This window comes from Calidris pugnax, unplaced genomic scaffold (genome assembly GCF_001431845.1).
Source record: "Calidris pugnax isolate Ruff unplaced genomic scaffold, ASM143184v1 scaffold19, whole genome shotgun sequence".
NCBI classification, from domain to species: Eukaryota; Metazoa; Chordata; class Aves; order Charadriiformes; family Scolopacidae; genus Calidris; species Calidris pugnax.
Genome location: NW_015090775.1, coordinates 4,311,790 through 4,327,225, shown reverse-complemented (window position 1 = coordinate 4,327,225; position 15,436 = coordinate 4,311,790). Strand labels below are relative to the sequence as shown.

The window sequence follows — 15,436 nt, the reverse complement described above, 5'->3', positions numbered from 1 at the left end:
AGGTCTCACCAGAGCAGAGTAAAGTGGCAGAATCACCTCTCTGGAGGTGAAGCACACACATGTGTATGCTTTCTGTAGAAGGCTATGCCCGTTTCCCTACACAAGTTGCTGCACATATGTCTTCATTCACTTGCAGCCAAGACCTGGGCTAAGGCCCCTGAGGGGTGTTGGAGGTAGCATGGCTTAGGCTGAGAGGAGGTGGGGAGAGCTGCTGCCTCCCCCCGCAGAGAGCACAGCAGCAGGTTCTCATGCTGGGGCTGTGCCACCATCCAGTGCGACCTGAACAGGCTGGAGAGCTGGGCAGAGAAGAACCTAATGAGGTTCAACAAGGACAAATGTAGGGTCCTGCACCTGGGGAGGAAGAACCCCAGGCACCAATACAGGTTAGGGATGGATCTTCTGGGAAGTACTACTGAGGAGAAGGATCTGGGAGTCCTGGTAGATAGCACCCTTTCCATGCACCAGCAATGTGCCCTTGTGGCCAAGAGGGCCAGTGGGATCCTGGGCTGCGTAGGGAAGAGTGTGGCCAGTGTGTGGAGGGAGGTCATTCTCCCCCTCTGCTCTGCACTGGGGAGGCCACAACTGGAATCCTGCCTCCAGTGCTGGGCTCCCCAGTTCAAGAGAGACAGGGAACTACTGGAGAGAGTCCAGCGAAGGGCAACAAAGCTGATGGAGGGATTGGAGCATCTCCCTGATGAGGAAAGGCTGAGAGAGCTGGGGCTCTTTAGCCTGGAGAAGAGAAGGCTGAGGGGAGACCTTATTAATGCTGACAAGGATCTAAAGGGTGAGTTGAAGGATGTTGGAGCCGGACCCTTTTCAGTGGTTTCCAGCGATAGGACAAGGGGCAACGGGCTCAAGCTGGAACATGGAAAGTTCCATTCAAATATGAGAAAAAACTTCTTTATGGTGAGGGTGACGGGGCACTGGAACAGGCTGCCCAGAGACTCTCCAGAGAGTCCCCTTCTCTGGAGATCTTCAAGACCCACCTGGATGCAGTCCTGAGTAATGTGCTCTAGGTGTTCCTGCTTTAGCAGGGGAGTTGGACCAGATGATCTCTAGAGGTTCCTTCCAACTCTGACAATTCCGTGGTTCCATGATTCCATGAAGAGCCCATATTGCAGGGGAAAGGGTTTGGGAGGTGTCCCCCACAAAATGTTGTTTCTGATCACAACCTCTATACTACCGCACTGTGTGACAGCTCTGGATCCTAGTGCTGGGTTGAGGCAGGAAGAGGATTTCAGCTCTCCAGGAGAGCTTCAGTGCTGAGGAGAGTTTCCCCATAGCCTCCAGGATAACGACAGAGCTGAAATGTCCTGTGGCCCAGACCTAGCACGTGCATGTCTACCTACATGTGCCTGCACAGAGGTTATACACGTGCAGATAGTCCCAGACACTTCTTCCTCCCTCTGGGCTGTGCTTTGCAGCTCCTTCCATCATCCAAGTGCAAACTTCCCTAGGGCTGAGTTGTAAATGCTGTATTCACAGAATCACAGAATCTTCTAGGTTGGAAGGGACCTTAAAGATCATCTTGTCCAACAGTCAACCTAACTGACAAAAATAGACACCCGCACAACAAACAAGGAGCATCATCACTAAACCATACCTCCCAGCACTACATCAACCCGTCTTTTGAACACCTCCAGGGATGGGGCCTCAACCACCTCCCTGGGCAGCCCATTCCAATGCCTGATAACCCTTTCAGTGAAAAATTTTTCCTAATATCCAGCCTGAACCTCCCCTGGGGCAACTTGAGGCCATTTCCTCTTGTCCTGTCGCCTGTGACTTGAGAGAAGAGACCGACCCCCACCTCTCTACACCCTCCTTTCAGGGAGTTGTAGAGAGCAATAAGGTCTCCCCTCAGCCTCCTCTTCTCCAGGCTGAATAACCCCAGTTCCCTCAGCCTCTCCTCATAAGACTTGTGCTCCAGACCCCTCACCATCTTTGTCGCCCTTCTCTGGACCCGCTCCAGCACCTCAATGTCTTTTTTATGGTAGGGGGCCCAAAAAAATTGTCAAAAAATATTGTCAAAAAATTGTCAAAACATTGTCAGAAAAATATTGTCATATTACTGCTCCTGACCATTGCTTGTATGAGTTCATACATTGGATCTTCATATTATTCACCTGTGTGTGACCACATGTAACAAGCGAGCCCGTATATCCATCAGGAGTAGGAACGTTTCCTACGCATCCACATGTTTTTCTTGTTAATCTCATTTCCTCTGTAGGATGACTGTGTTTTTATGACGAAGAACCCTATTGAACAGGCAGGGAAATGGAAAGATGAAGAATGTAAAGCGAGCAAAAGCTACATATGCCAGAAAAATTCTGGTGAGTCTTCTTTCACCACTTTCTAGTACAGCTGATGTATTGCGGTTGTGTCGAACTGGTGTTAAAAGTGACTTTCCCTTATTCAGCCCAAAAAGGGCTGAATTAAGTGAAACTAATCTGTCAGTATCACATGCACTATGGACCTTTCTAACAAAATGAGCACACATTTTACTTTTTGGAAAAAAAGTCTTAAGAATCACTATTTTAAGTACTAGACCAGTAAATAAAAAAAAAATATACCTATGGATCATCATGTATTTTACTATTTTTGGTGATCAGGAGGGAGAAACAAAGAACAGTAGTTTGTCTTTCTGTGGGAAAAGTCTTCAAAACTGAAATTCTACTGTTACACTTAAAAGCACTGCAACTTCTTTGTTCCGAAAAACTGTCCTCATTGATTTTCTTTACAGTCCTACTTATGCAATTTCATTGGCAGCATGTACAGCCCTCTGCTTGCGCATGGTGTTGTTACCATACCCTGTTCCTTGTCACATATACAACAAAAGCTAATATGTCATGGAAAAATTGGGGGGTTTGTTCCCTTCAATTCCCTACACAGTGACTATGTGCTTTGGGAAGGTCTAGAGCTTGCAAGGCATGTTCCTGGAGGTGATACAGGTATTTATGCTGAAAGATTATTCTAAAAAGGATTAGAAAATTTTGCCACAGAACATGAAAATATGGCTTTCATCACTGCAGGGATAGTTGGGGCGCACCTTAATTTGTTATTCCAGCTTCTCTTAATTACTTGACTGCTCTAGTACACTAGATGTCCTCTCAGTGTTATATGTCCAGGCAATATAAAGTGTTTGACTTTTCTTTTTGTTTGCTTGCTCATTACAGACCCCAAATTGCCAAACTCCCAACCCGTAGTTCCAATGTTTGGCTTTAACAATTATGGTGATGACCGTTATGCAGTCATCAACTACAAAATGACCTGGGAAGAAGCACAGAAGAACTGCAGAGACCAGTCTGCAGAACTCGCCAGCCTTTTGGACCCTTATGCAGAATCTTACCTCTGGTTACAAATACTAAAGCACGGGGAGCCTGTATGGATTGGTCTCAGCAGCAACATGGTGAGTCCATCAAAGGCTTGTGATAAACATATTGGTACCCTGGACCACTGTAGATCAGCCATATTTCCTGCCCGGAGGTTGACGGGATCCACTGCTGTGGGTGCTGTTTGCTCCCGTGTGAGTACAGGTCCAGGAATGTATGGTGGCCATCAAAGTCTTGCTAAGATACCTGACTGCTCTGCACCTCAGGGGTTTTACACAAACCCAAACATTTGGCTGTAGTGGAAGTGAGGACTGCCACAGCCTGCATTTCAAATGCCACCGAGGATGTAGCTACAGTAGGTAGTAGCTGCAGCAGTGAAAGTGGCTGTGAAGTTCCCGCTTCCTACACCACAGTCTACCACATGCTGATGTTTCTGAAGACACGTTGTGGAGCGCACCACAGAAACAATTTGCATTTAAAATAGTTCTTTCCTTATGAGGTTATTTTAAGCCTTGTTTTAACTTACAGCCTAGCATTACAAGAGCTTGTGCTGAGCAACAGGGGAAATGGCAAAGTGCAACATAGAGACCAGAGCACACCTCTGGCAGTGGGGACAGCTTAGGCTGGTTTTTGGAGCTGAATCACAGAGTCACAGAATCCTCGTGGTTGGAAGGGACCTTAGAGATCATCGAGTCCAACCACAAAAAAACCAAACCAAACCAGAAACCTACACAAAAAAACCCCACAAACAGACACAACCCCACCATCTCGGGCACTAGAGCATGCCCTGAAGTGCCACGTCTACACCTTTCTGAAATCCCTCCAGGGATGGTGACTCCACCACCTCCCTGGGCAGGCCCTTCCAGGGCCTGACCACCCTCTCAGGAAAGTCATTCTTCCTCAGATCTCATCTAAACCTCCCCTGCCCCAACTTCAGACCATTTCCTCTGCTCCTGTCATGATTCCCTTGGGAGAAGAGGCCAACCCCCACCTTTCTACACCCTCCTTTCAGGGAGTTGGAGAGGGCAATGGGGTCTCCTCTCAGCGTCCTCCAACTAAACATGCCCAGAAGCCAGTGCCTTGTGAAAAACTGTCAACAGGCTCTATCAGCAAAGAGTGGAAAAGGGGAAGAGGAAGCATCTATTAGAGGCATGCAAAAAGAACATTAAAAAAAAAAAATGACACAGCAGGATACTTGTGGAATCAGAGTTGTGAGGAGATTAAAAGAAGAGAGGTAGAGCTGGAGCTTGGTGGGACACAGGACTCAGAGAGGGCAAAGGTGCTGGGGTGAGAGGAACTAGAGCTGAACTTCAGTGAGGGCAGGCACTGGGAAACCTGGATTAGACAGGAATCTGTGATGAAACATGGCCAAGGACTTCAAAGGAAAAAGTCAGGAAAGGAACTGGCACAAAGAGCTGGATGGGAGCCTGATGCTCTGCACCTCAGGGGTTTTACACAAACCCAAACATTTGGCTGTAGTGGAAGTGAGGACTGCCACAGCCTGCATTTCAAATGCCACCGAGGATGTAGCTACAGTAGATAGTAGCTGCAGCAGTGAAAGTGGCTGTGAAGTTCCCGCTTCCTACACCACAGTCTACCACATGCTGATGTTTCTGAAGACACGTTGTGGAGCGCACCACAGAAACAATTTGCATTTAAAATAGTGCTTTCCTTATGAGGTTATTTTAAGCCTTGTTTTAACTTACAGCCTAGCATTACAAGAGCTTGTGCTGAGCAACAGGGGAAATGGCAAAGTGCAACATAGAGACCAGAGCACACCTCTGGCAGTGGGGACAGCTTAGGCTGGTTTTTGGAGCTGAATCACAGAGTCACAGAATCCTCGTGGTTGGAAGGGACCTTAGAGATCATCGAGTCCAACCACAAAAAAACCAAACCAAACCAGAAACCTACACAAAAAAACCCCACAAACAGACACAACCCCACCATCTCGGGCACTAGAGCATGCCCTGAAGTGCCACGTCTACACCTTTCTGAAATCCCTCCAGGGATGGTGACTCCACCACCTCCCTGGGCAGGCCCTTCCAGGGCCTGACCACCCTCTCAGGAAAGTCATTCTTCCTCAGATCTCATCTAAACCTCCCCTGCCCCAACTTCAGACCATTTCCTCTGCTCCTGTCATGATTCCCTTGGGAGAAGAGGCCAACCCCCACCTTTCTACACCCTCCTTTCAGGGAGTTGGAGAGGGCAATGGGGTCTCCTCTCAGCGTCCTCCAACTAAACATGCCCAGAAGCCAGTGCCTTGTGAAAAACTGTCAACAGGCTCTATCAGCAAAGAGTGGAAAAGGGGAAGAGGAAGCATCTATTAGAGGCATGCAAAAAGAACATTAAAAAAAAAAAATGACACAGCAGGATACTTGTGGAATCAGAGTTGTGAGGAGATTAAAAGAAGAGAGGTAGAGCTGGAGCTTGGTGGGACACAGGACTCAGAGAGGGCAAAGGTGCTGGGGTGAGAGGAACTAGAGCTGAACTTCAGTGAGGGCAGGCACTGGGAAACCTGGATTAGACAGGAATCTGTGATGAAACAAGTCAGGAAAGGAACTGGCACAAAGAGCTGGATGGGAGCCTGCCTGCAAAGACGACAGGAAGAAGGGGCTAGGCTGTGCAGGATGGCGTGACAGGAGCCATGGCCGTGACTTATGTTGGCCTGTCTTCTGCAAATAGTAGTGAAATCCACTGAAAAGATACATGCTCAGCTTGTCTCTAATAGCCAGTCCTTGCAAGGGCTAGAAACCTGCCATAATCCCCGTGAGCATGGGCAGCAGAGCTCTGTGGTGTGTGCCCCATGAAAAACATCCTTGTATTCCTTTCTCCAGTGGAGCTCCAGCTTTTTCTATTTGCTTTCTAAATATATAGAGAAGCCTGTGTTAAAGGGATGCTAACAATAGTTTCTCTGCAATCTTTGTTTGATCTGTGTGTATTTGTGGACCCCTTTGATAAAATTAATTGTGTATTCACATTTGTTACTGCAAGGCCCTTTGCCCATCTACTGCAGAGGAGGGATGGTGTGAATTGAATAATGTAAGTTGTGTTCTAAATGAACATCTGTAGAACCACTGCCCTAACTGCTGTGGAGAGTGGAAGTCTGGGACAGACTGTTGCATATTGATGACAGAGGGGATAAATTAATTTTGAGTGAGAAACCATGATTCTGGTATTTCCAAACTTTTACACACCTCCAAGTGCAATCAATCTTTTTTCAATCTGATCATTGTATGTGACGACTGTTGCATATTGATGACAGAGGGGATAAATTAATTTTGAGTGAGAAACCATGATTCTGGTATTTCCAAACTTTTACACACCTCCAAGTGCAATCAATCTTTTTTCAATCTGATCATTGACAATCTTTATTGTCATTTCCTTTTAGACTCATGGCCATTACGTATGGTCAGATAGAAGAAGGAGCCGGTATCATAATTGGGACAGTGGAGAGCCAAATAAGAATGCAGCCTGTGTCTACCTAGATTTGGATGGTTTTTGGAAGACAGCGTCTTGCAATGAAACATTTTTATCTCTCTGTAAACAATCTGATGGTAAGTTGTGAATGGGAGAAACGTGATTTGGGAGGCTGGAATTTAAATTCAATGCAATTATTTGAATTTAACTTTTCCCCATATGCCCACATTGTGGTAAACATTGTATGCCTTGTGATAAAATATTGCTTTTGTTAAGGAAGAACTCCCAGATCCAGTCTGTCTTGAATGATCTCCAGACATTTCATTTCACAGGCCATTCAACACATGCGCATCATGAAGACAACCACAACGTTTCATGCCACAAGCAATAGATCTTTTCTGATTCCTTATTTCTCAGGAACTGCAGAACTGATCAATTTTACCCTAACTATAAATACATCAATGATATATTTTTACATTTTAAAGTATCTTTTGTAAAATTGGAAGGTAAGAAACTTCTGTCAGTGTAGCAGCCAAATCAATTAATCTGAAAGTTAAAGATCCTGGGAAACTTCTACTGAGATACTTTAGAGCTCAAATATTGCACCTGATTTTCAAACATATTTTATATTATATATGAAATTCATGATCTCTGCACCGTACTTCACAGCAAATTTTGTGTTAACTTAAGCTCTGTTTTGGCTTCAATCCAATGATGCAATAGGTTACTAATTCTAATTTTACGTGGCCTAGGAAGTACATACAAGGGCAGGTATAGACACCTTCTCTGGCTGACCTTGCTATGAATTGGCTGGACCCATGCCACTGTCTTGTGGTGGTGGTGTCAAAATCCTTTATGCATACTGACTCATTCCTCATTCTGTTTCACAAGTTTTAAGAAAAAAATTGCCTTGCTGAAGACAATTGCAGTAAGACTGGTGTAAGCCTCCTTTAGCAGATTGGAGAATCAATTCCAACCAGTATCATTTATTACTAGTTTACCAAGATGAGTTCAACTGTGATGTCTCTGCAATATTTCTTTTACTGGAATCACTGTCAAATTGGTAGGGCTGATGTGTGGTGCAGAAGTACAAGTTTCCCTTGGTTTTTAAGACCCCACTGAAACCTATGTGTCTCCCTACTAGAGTTAATCCCTACTGAACCACCACAGCTTCCTGGAAGGTGTCCTGAACCGAAGTATGGTAGATTTTGGATTCCCTTCCGTGGTCATTGCTACTATCTTCACACCATTTCTGAGAAAAGCTGGCCTGATGCTTCCATGACATGTATTCAAATGGGTAAGTAACTTCTTTTTTTAATTAGGATATTTTATAGGCTGTTTGTGTACTTGTTTCTTTAATCCAGAACCAAGAGATTATACACAGATGTGTGTGTATGTCTATCAAATATAAGCTACAGCTAAAATAATTTTTTATTAAGATTTCCTACTCTAAGAAAAAGTTGATCACAAAAACATCATAATCCTTTACTGATATAATTAATTTCTAATGGAAAATCTTGCTGAAGTTATATGTAATGTTTAATTTCTGTTTTTAGGTTCTTCTCTGGTTTCCATAGAAGATTCAGATGAACTGAACTTTCTCTTGCTTCATTTGTCTCCAGTGGCAAATGAATTCAGAAAGTTTTGGATAGGATTGTTCAAAAATATTGATGGTAATTATTTCACAATGCGTGCTGAGATGAAAATAAATAACATATTAAATACTAATATAGTAAATACTAAAAAAATAATCAAAGAGAAATCAACCGTTAAATTTTTAATAGCTTTTCTGATAAAAAAACTTAAAACATCAACCACCAAGAATGCTATGCTTTTTGTATCTTTACTATAGTTAGAATATATTTCAGCCTGTAAAAGGTTATAACTTAACACTGCAGTAGTTGATTAAAATGTTTCCTGTCACTTCGCTTTACTCAAAACCCTTGGCATTTCACCAGTGTTAATCTTTGAAGAAAAATACTGTCTTGTAATTAAAAGCTGAGGCAGCCTTATATTGAAAGTTATTTCTAAACAGCACAGGGGAAAGCAGCTCATATAAGGTGCCTAGCAACATTTCTTAATCTAAATTTCAGGGTTTTTTCATAAATTTTTGGTGGAATGTTTTTATTTTCACCTAGCTTTTTTTTTTTTCTTTTTAAACTGCAAATTTGATCCTGTTTGCTGGATCATTGTAATTCTGAAGCCTGTTTTTCATGGCAGACTTTGAAAATACATCTCCAGAGTGAGTCTTGACTGGGCTGCAGCAAGTAGCCTTGGCCATGGCTGCCCAAGTCCCTGTCTCTCACCACCAGCAATGGCAGGCACTTTGTTGCATGGTGGGTGGGCCAGGTTCATCTGTTAGTTTTCAGCTAGAACGGACGAATTCTGGGAACAGCCTTCAGCTAAAAGTCCTTGGGCAGCCTGGGCATGTCCTCCTTACATCACTGACGCCCATGGCCCTGAAGGCTGATGCTGTTAACTTTATCTGTGAGCATTTACATTTGGTACACTCCCATCTGAATGCCTCTGACGGTTAATGGAGTGAGAAATGAGCCCAATGTGATGCTAATTTAATCAACTAGTAAATTCCGTAACCAGTGTGGTGTCTGGTAGACTAGAAGTAATTCCCCACTTCATTCACTCATTAGTTAATATTTTTAATTTCAGGAGAATGGATATGGATAGACAGGAGTGCAGTAGAATTTGTCAACTGGGAGAAAGGAGAGCCTAGAGTAATTTTTGATGAACACTGTGTTGATATGGATGTCTCAAGTGGAACCTGGAGGAACTATTACTGCTCTATTGACCAGAACTTCATTTGCAAAATTCCCAAAAGTAAGTTCTGAATTTCTGTGCACCGAGTTATTTTAGAAGTAATAGTTAATATACATCAAGCCAAGCTGCTTATGCACTGGGTGTGCTTTGATTATTGATATTCCTGCATGTGCATCTGCATCAAAGCTAAGAGTAACTGCTGTTAAGTACAGCGAGAAGCAACGTTGGAGAAAAAACTATCACTGTTTCCTCTTCTCAGTTTAAAAGCATTGATTTCTTGGCATTTGCTGTGCTGCTGGTGGGGTCGGTACCACTGAAGTGTGCTGGGATCTGCTGGATGGCCAAGCAGAAAGCATCAAGTGAGGGTGGGCAGCGGAGCCCAGTTAATTTCTCTGCTGCCACGAGCATGGGGAGACATGCCAAGGCAACCAAACAGCATAGGACTTTTCATTTTTAATGGTTACTTTTGGTCCGTGGTTTTTTTGGCAGCGAGCATGAGTCACCACATACACATGGATTCAGCTGTGGTTGCACACAGCAACCAGGAAAGAGTTTGAAATAGGCCAGATTTGCCGTGGGCAAACAGATCCACCACACAAATGTAACAGATGCAGCGTGGAACCCATTGAGTCTCCTGCTTGTGGATCTCCACACGTTGGCAGGTTGGCAATGCAGTCATCCATGAGCTTTGCAAGGCCTAGCCAGCCAGTAGTCCTGCAGGCAATTATCTGAATCATACTCCCCAAGCAATCAAGGGAGGAAGAGGAAGTTGCCTAAAAATACAGCTTAAATGCTTTTAAGTACAAATGTGCTTTTTATTTTTGCAAGTGTAAAAAATTGAGTTCTTCAGTGTGAAACGTGAAGCTTTACACTGTGGAAGTGTGAAAACTTTGAACATCTGTCTCCTCCTATGAAAAAAAAGTGTTCAGAGCAATTAATAGTGAGGCAACACTTTGCTTGTTTATTTTCTTTCCAAATGTATTTTTAATAAGAATATTTCATAGATCCAGCCAGAATTGTCAGGGAAAATGGTTTCATATATTTTTCATCTCCATGTACCTTGTTCAGCTCTGGGGCCCCCAGTATAAGAAAGATGTGGACTTGTTCAAGAGGGTCCAGAGGAAGGCTACAGAGATGATCAGAGGCTGGAGCACCTCTGCTGTGAGGACAGGCTGAGGGAGCTGGGGTTGTTCACCCTGGAGAAGAGAAGGCTCCGGGGAGACCTTAGAGCAGCCTTCCAGTACCTAAAGAGTGCAGTGACAGGACAAGGAGTAACGGTTTTAAACTGAAAGAGGGGAGATTTAGATTACATATTAGGAAGAAATTCTTTGCTGTGAGGGTGGTGAGACACTGGAACAGGTTGCCCAGAGAAGCTGTGGCTGCCCCATCCCTGGAGGGGTTCAAGGCCAGGCTGGATGGGGCTTTGTGCAACCTGGTCTGGTGGGAGGTGTCCCTGCCCAGGGAGGGGGGTTGGAACTCCATGATCTTTAAGGTCCCTTCCAACTCTAACCATTCTATGATTATTTAAAATTTGATAGGAATGGAAAGTAAAAATTATGTATGCAGGATTTAATTAATCTTTGAATAGTTGCTTGCAAACTGTGTGTAATATATATTTTTTTTAATTTTAAAGTTACTGAAGTTGAACCGACCCATGATTCACCTGTCAATAAAGGTAAATTGGTTTATTATAAGCACATTAAAGAGAAATTTCAATAAGTTTATAGGCATTTATTAATCACAAATAAAATCACCTTCAGAAAAGTTTAATTTAAATACTCATTTAACTGTCACAGATGATTTTACTTTAAATCTGTTTAAAAGGAGAGGTTTTTTCTCAAATTGGATGTCTTATTGATTTTTTTTTTTCTTTGGTTTAAGCAACGGTATACTGGGGTACAACATAGTGTTCCTTTTGAAAGGAATGTAGAAGAGATTGAGCCCAATTTTGCTTTGTCCATCTGGAACATGCTTCAATTTTAAATGCTGTTGTGGTTGTTCAGTAGTTTTAAAGTTCACCCAGTTGGTTTACTTACGTTTGTTGTATGCAGTAGCAGTCTCCGGACATTTGTAATAATTGTTCTGTTTTGTCTTTCACAGCATCAAAAAATGAAGTCACTGCTACATCCTCAAACAGCTTAGGCGGGATGATTGTTATACTGGTCCTCCTTCTTCTAACAGGAACTGGCCTTGCGTTCTATTTCTTGTATAAAAAGAGACGTGATCGGCAAACGTTTACAGCCAGTTTTGGCAATGCCATATACCGTGGTGATGGTGACCCTGGAACTCATGAATCAAATTGTCTTGTGACCAATATTGAAGAAAATGAGCAGGCAACAGTTTAGTAAACATGGTAGCCTTGGGCCTGATTTTGAAAGTAATTAAAACTCTGGAATATAAGAATTCTTAAGGCAAAATGGTTTTCCCTACGGAAATTCTAGTTCATTTTGCACAGGACGCTTCTTCCTCTCTGTACTAGCAGGAACAAGCAATCTTGCAAGGCAGATCTAGAGATTTGCTCACAAAAGTAGTACCTGGGAGGACTGCTGAGCATTGACATAGAGCTGGAGCTACGCTGTCTAAGTGAACACTCAGGCAGTTCCAGTCACTGCATGGGTCCAGCATCACCTTTAGGTATAAGGAGAACCATGTTGACCACAGTCAACTGTGAGAATAAGCTCCTTAGCATGCTCCAAAAAGTGCAAGCAGATCTGTAGGCATCCTGAAAACGCCACCCCTGAACTCCAGAGCAGGCTGGCAGAATTGCACAGGTTGGACAGGACCTCCAACTCAACCAGTGCAGGTTCCTGCTCAAAGAAGACCAGCTCCCTGCCCCAGCTGGTGTGAGTCCACTTCTTCCTTTTGCTACTGAGGTACTCGCAGAAACCCTCATGCTGCCTGTAATACCAGAATTAACACATTTTCCTCCTCCGTATATGGCTGATAGAAAGGAAAGTGTAATTTTTTTTTTTTACTTCTGCTATAATTCTGTAACATCAGCAATGAGGTTTGAATGTATTGTGAATAGAAATATTTTATCATTTAAATAATAGAGAAGGGGTCCCAAAAGGTTCTGCAAAAGGGAGGGAATAGGCAGGATGAATTATACTTAATTCATATCTGAAAAATTTACATAAAATTTATTCTTGAAATGGCCAGTATCAGTGAAGATTACATACTTTTTTAGCCCATTTTTTCGAAGCCTAATGAAACTTACTATTAGAAAGTCTTCTCTACTTGCTAGCCAAATTCCCCCCACCCACTGTTTTAATCCTTAGAGTATCATTCCAGACTTGCATCATGACTGAGGTGACAGCATTGCATGTCATATTGGACCACTGGAATATTCTCTGGGTTCAGAAACCCTAAAAATACACAGTAGGTTCACATATACTTGTTTTGGTTTTTTACTTTCCCAGTGTGTTTTATGCCAAATGTAAACAATCAAATGATTCAAAGTTCCAGTCTAGAGAAAGTACTTATTTAATTTGATATTTTTTTGATATTATAATCTTTTGACAGATTTTAATTGTGTTTAAATTAAAATATTCTACATGTGTATGAAATATGTGTAAATAAGTTTTTATTCTACTTTGTTTCATTAAATAGGACTGTTTTTTCATTACATTTCATTAAAGGACTGGTTCTAAGTAGAAGTTTGTCTTCTTAAACAGAACAATTTATGATAAAAGTAAAAACAATAGGAAGGAGGGATGGGATGCTTAAATTTCCATACACAAATAAGCATCCATTTTTCCTAATCTAGCATGTTCTTAAACACCGGTAGCAATTTGTCTTTGCCATCCCGTGAAAGAGTGTATCTCATTGCTTCTTTATGCCTGATATTTCAAAGTTTACCCTAATAAATGTCTAATGAAAGTGTTGTCATTTAAGGCTACTTATGTGCTGTACTGTTCTAGCAATCTCTGAGAAAGATTCTTTTATCTTTGATAGCTGTTGTCACATCGTCTCTCTGTATTTTTCTGATAGTAACGCTAGTTCTTCCCTTTTTACCTCACTGTCTACATCTTAAAGATATTTAAGCCTTTTGCTGTTCCCCTCTAGACCTTGCTCTATGGTATGTAGGTCCTTCTGACAGAATCATAGAATCACAGAATGGTCAGAGTTGGAAGGGACCTTAAAGATCATGGAGTTCCACCCCCCCTGCCCTGGGCAGGGACACCTCCCACCAGACCAGGTTGCTCCAAGCCCCATCCAGCCTGGCCTTGAACCCCTCCAGGGATGGGGCAGCCACAGCTTCTCTGGGCAACCTCTTCCAGTGTCTCTTCCTGGTATCTAATCTAAATATCCCCTCTTCCAGTTTAAAACCATTACCCCTTGTCCTGTCACTGCACTCCCTGACAAAGAGTCCCTCCCCATCTCTCCTGTAGCCCCTTCAGATATTGGAAGGCTGCTCTAAGGTCTCCCTGGAGCCTTCTCTTCTCCAGGCTGAACAACCCCAGCTCTCTCAGTCTGTCTTCACAGCAGAGGTGCTCTAGCTTCTGAACATCTTCATGCCCCTCTGCTGGACTCGTTCCAACATGTCCTTTCTATGATGCATTAGTGGATAAAGTATTTCAGGTGAGATCCTAACAATGCTGAAAAGATCAAGAAGATTAATCCAGCATTGTAACACTTGCTAGAAAGAACCCTACTGTCTGCGCTGGATATATAGGTTTGGATAGAAAACAATAGGCCAAAGACAGAAAAGGTGGCTGATGAGAAGCTAGTTTGTGAAAGTTTCCAAGGAATGATGAGCTTTACAGACTGGTTGTCCTGTCACATCTATGAGAAGCAAACCAAGAGTGTGGTGGGACTGGACAAGGCCACCAGCACACACAAGCCTCAGCAGAGGATGGTACAACTTGGACCACATCCAAGACAGGAGTGGTAATGAAGAGCTGACCTTCTGGAGGACTTTCCAGACATCTGAGAAGCCCCTGGAGTGCCAGTATGGCTCCCTGCAGCTGGGTATGCAGCTGGGTACGCAGCTGGAATTGGTTTCCAAATGTTACTCCAACCAGGTGGCTGTGAGTGATTGTGAGTGAACTCAGCAAATGAAGAAGTGACTGTGTTGTGTGAATAGCTATTTGCTATTTATTATAATAGCTTGATTCTATTACTAATAAAAGTTTAGTTCTCTTCTGGAGAAGAGAAGGCTGAGGGGAGACCTTGTCAATGCCTACAAGTATCTCAAGGGAGGGTTGAAGGAGGAGGGAGCCAGACTCTTTTCAGTGGTTCCCAGTGACAGGACGAGGGGCAACGGGCACAAGTTGGAACATAAGAGGTTCCACTCAAATATGAGGAGAAACTTCTTCACGGTGAGGGTGACAGAGCCCTGGGACAGGCTGCCCAGGGAGGGTGTGGAGTCCCCTTCCTTGGAGAGTTTCAAGGCCCGCCTCGATGGTCCTGAGTAACATGCTCTAGCTCTAGGCAATCCTGCTTCAGCAGGGAAGTTGGACTAGATGATCTCTATGGTCCCTTCCAACTCTAAAATTCAGTGAAATTCAGGGAAAAAAAAAAAAAAAGATTTCTAAGAAGTACAGGTTATGGTCTGCATTTCCCCCTATCTTGATGCCCTATCAGTGTAAAGGGAATTTCCAAGAAACCAAATGGTTTGTACCAATTTTTCTTCTCAAAGCTTTTGTTTCCTCTCAGGTTTTCGATTCCAAATTCTTCTCCTGCAGCTAGATTTCTGAGGGAAAGCTGTGGCTGCTGCTGTATTTTATACCAAATCCCAGCTAATAGGCCTGATCCAAGAACATGCCTCAGATAAAACAGATCTAGTACCGAGTTTAAAGACACTGTTTATACGGAGGTATGAAATAGGTGCTGGGCTGCCCATATTTGCCATGTCGAGGTGGTGGACACCTATTCAGAAACAGATTAGGGGAAAATTAGGGCTAAAAGCAAGC

The 15,436-nt window shown here is 43.2% G+C and overlaps 1 protein-coding gene across 2 annotated transcripts in view; it reads left to right on the top strand.

Annotated features, from left to right (window-relative positions):
- The window catches only part of LOC106890298 (macrophage mannose receptor 1-like), a 36,255-nt gene extending 23,467 nt beyond the window's left edge, over positions 1–12,788 (top strand). For both annotated transcript variants that reach the window (XM_014946041.1, XM_014946031.1), the window contains exons 23-30: positions 2,228–2,330; positions 3,174–3,406; positions 6,718–6,883; positions 7,891–8,043; positions 8,303–8,419; positions 9,414–9,581; positions 11,155–11,196; positions 11,622–12,788. In XM_014946041.1, coding sequence (XP_014801527.1) covers positions 2,228–2,330; positions 3,174–3,406; positions 6,718–6,883; positions 7,891–8,043; positions 8,303–8,419; positions 9,414–9,581; positions 11,155–11,196; positions 11,622–11,866 — 1,227 coding nt within the window. In that variant the 3' untranslated portion in view covers positions 11,867–12,788. The remainder of the gene's footprint in view (positions 1–2,227; positions 2,331–3,173; positions 3,407–6,717; positions 6,884–7,890; positions 8,044–8,302; positions 8,420–9,413; positions 9,582–11,154; positions 11,197–11,621) is intronic.
- Positions 12,789–15,436: the final 2,648 nt, after the last annotated feature.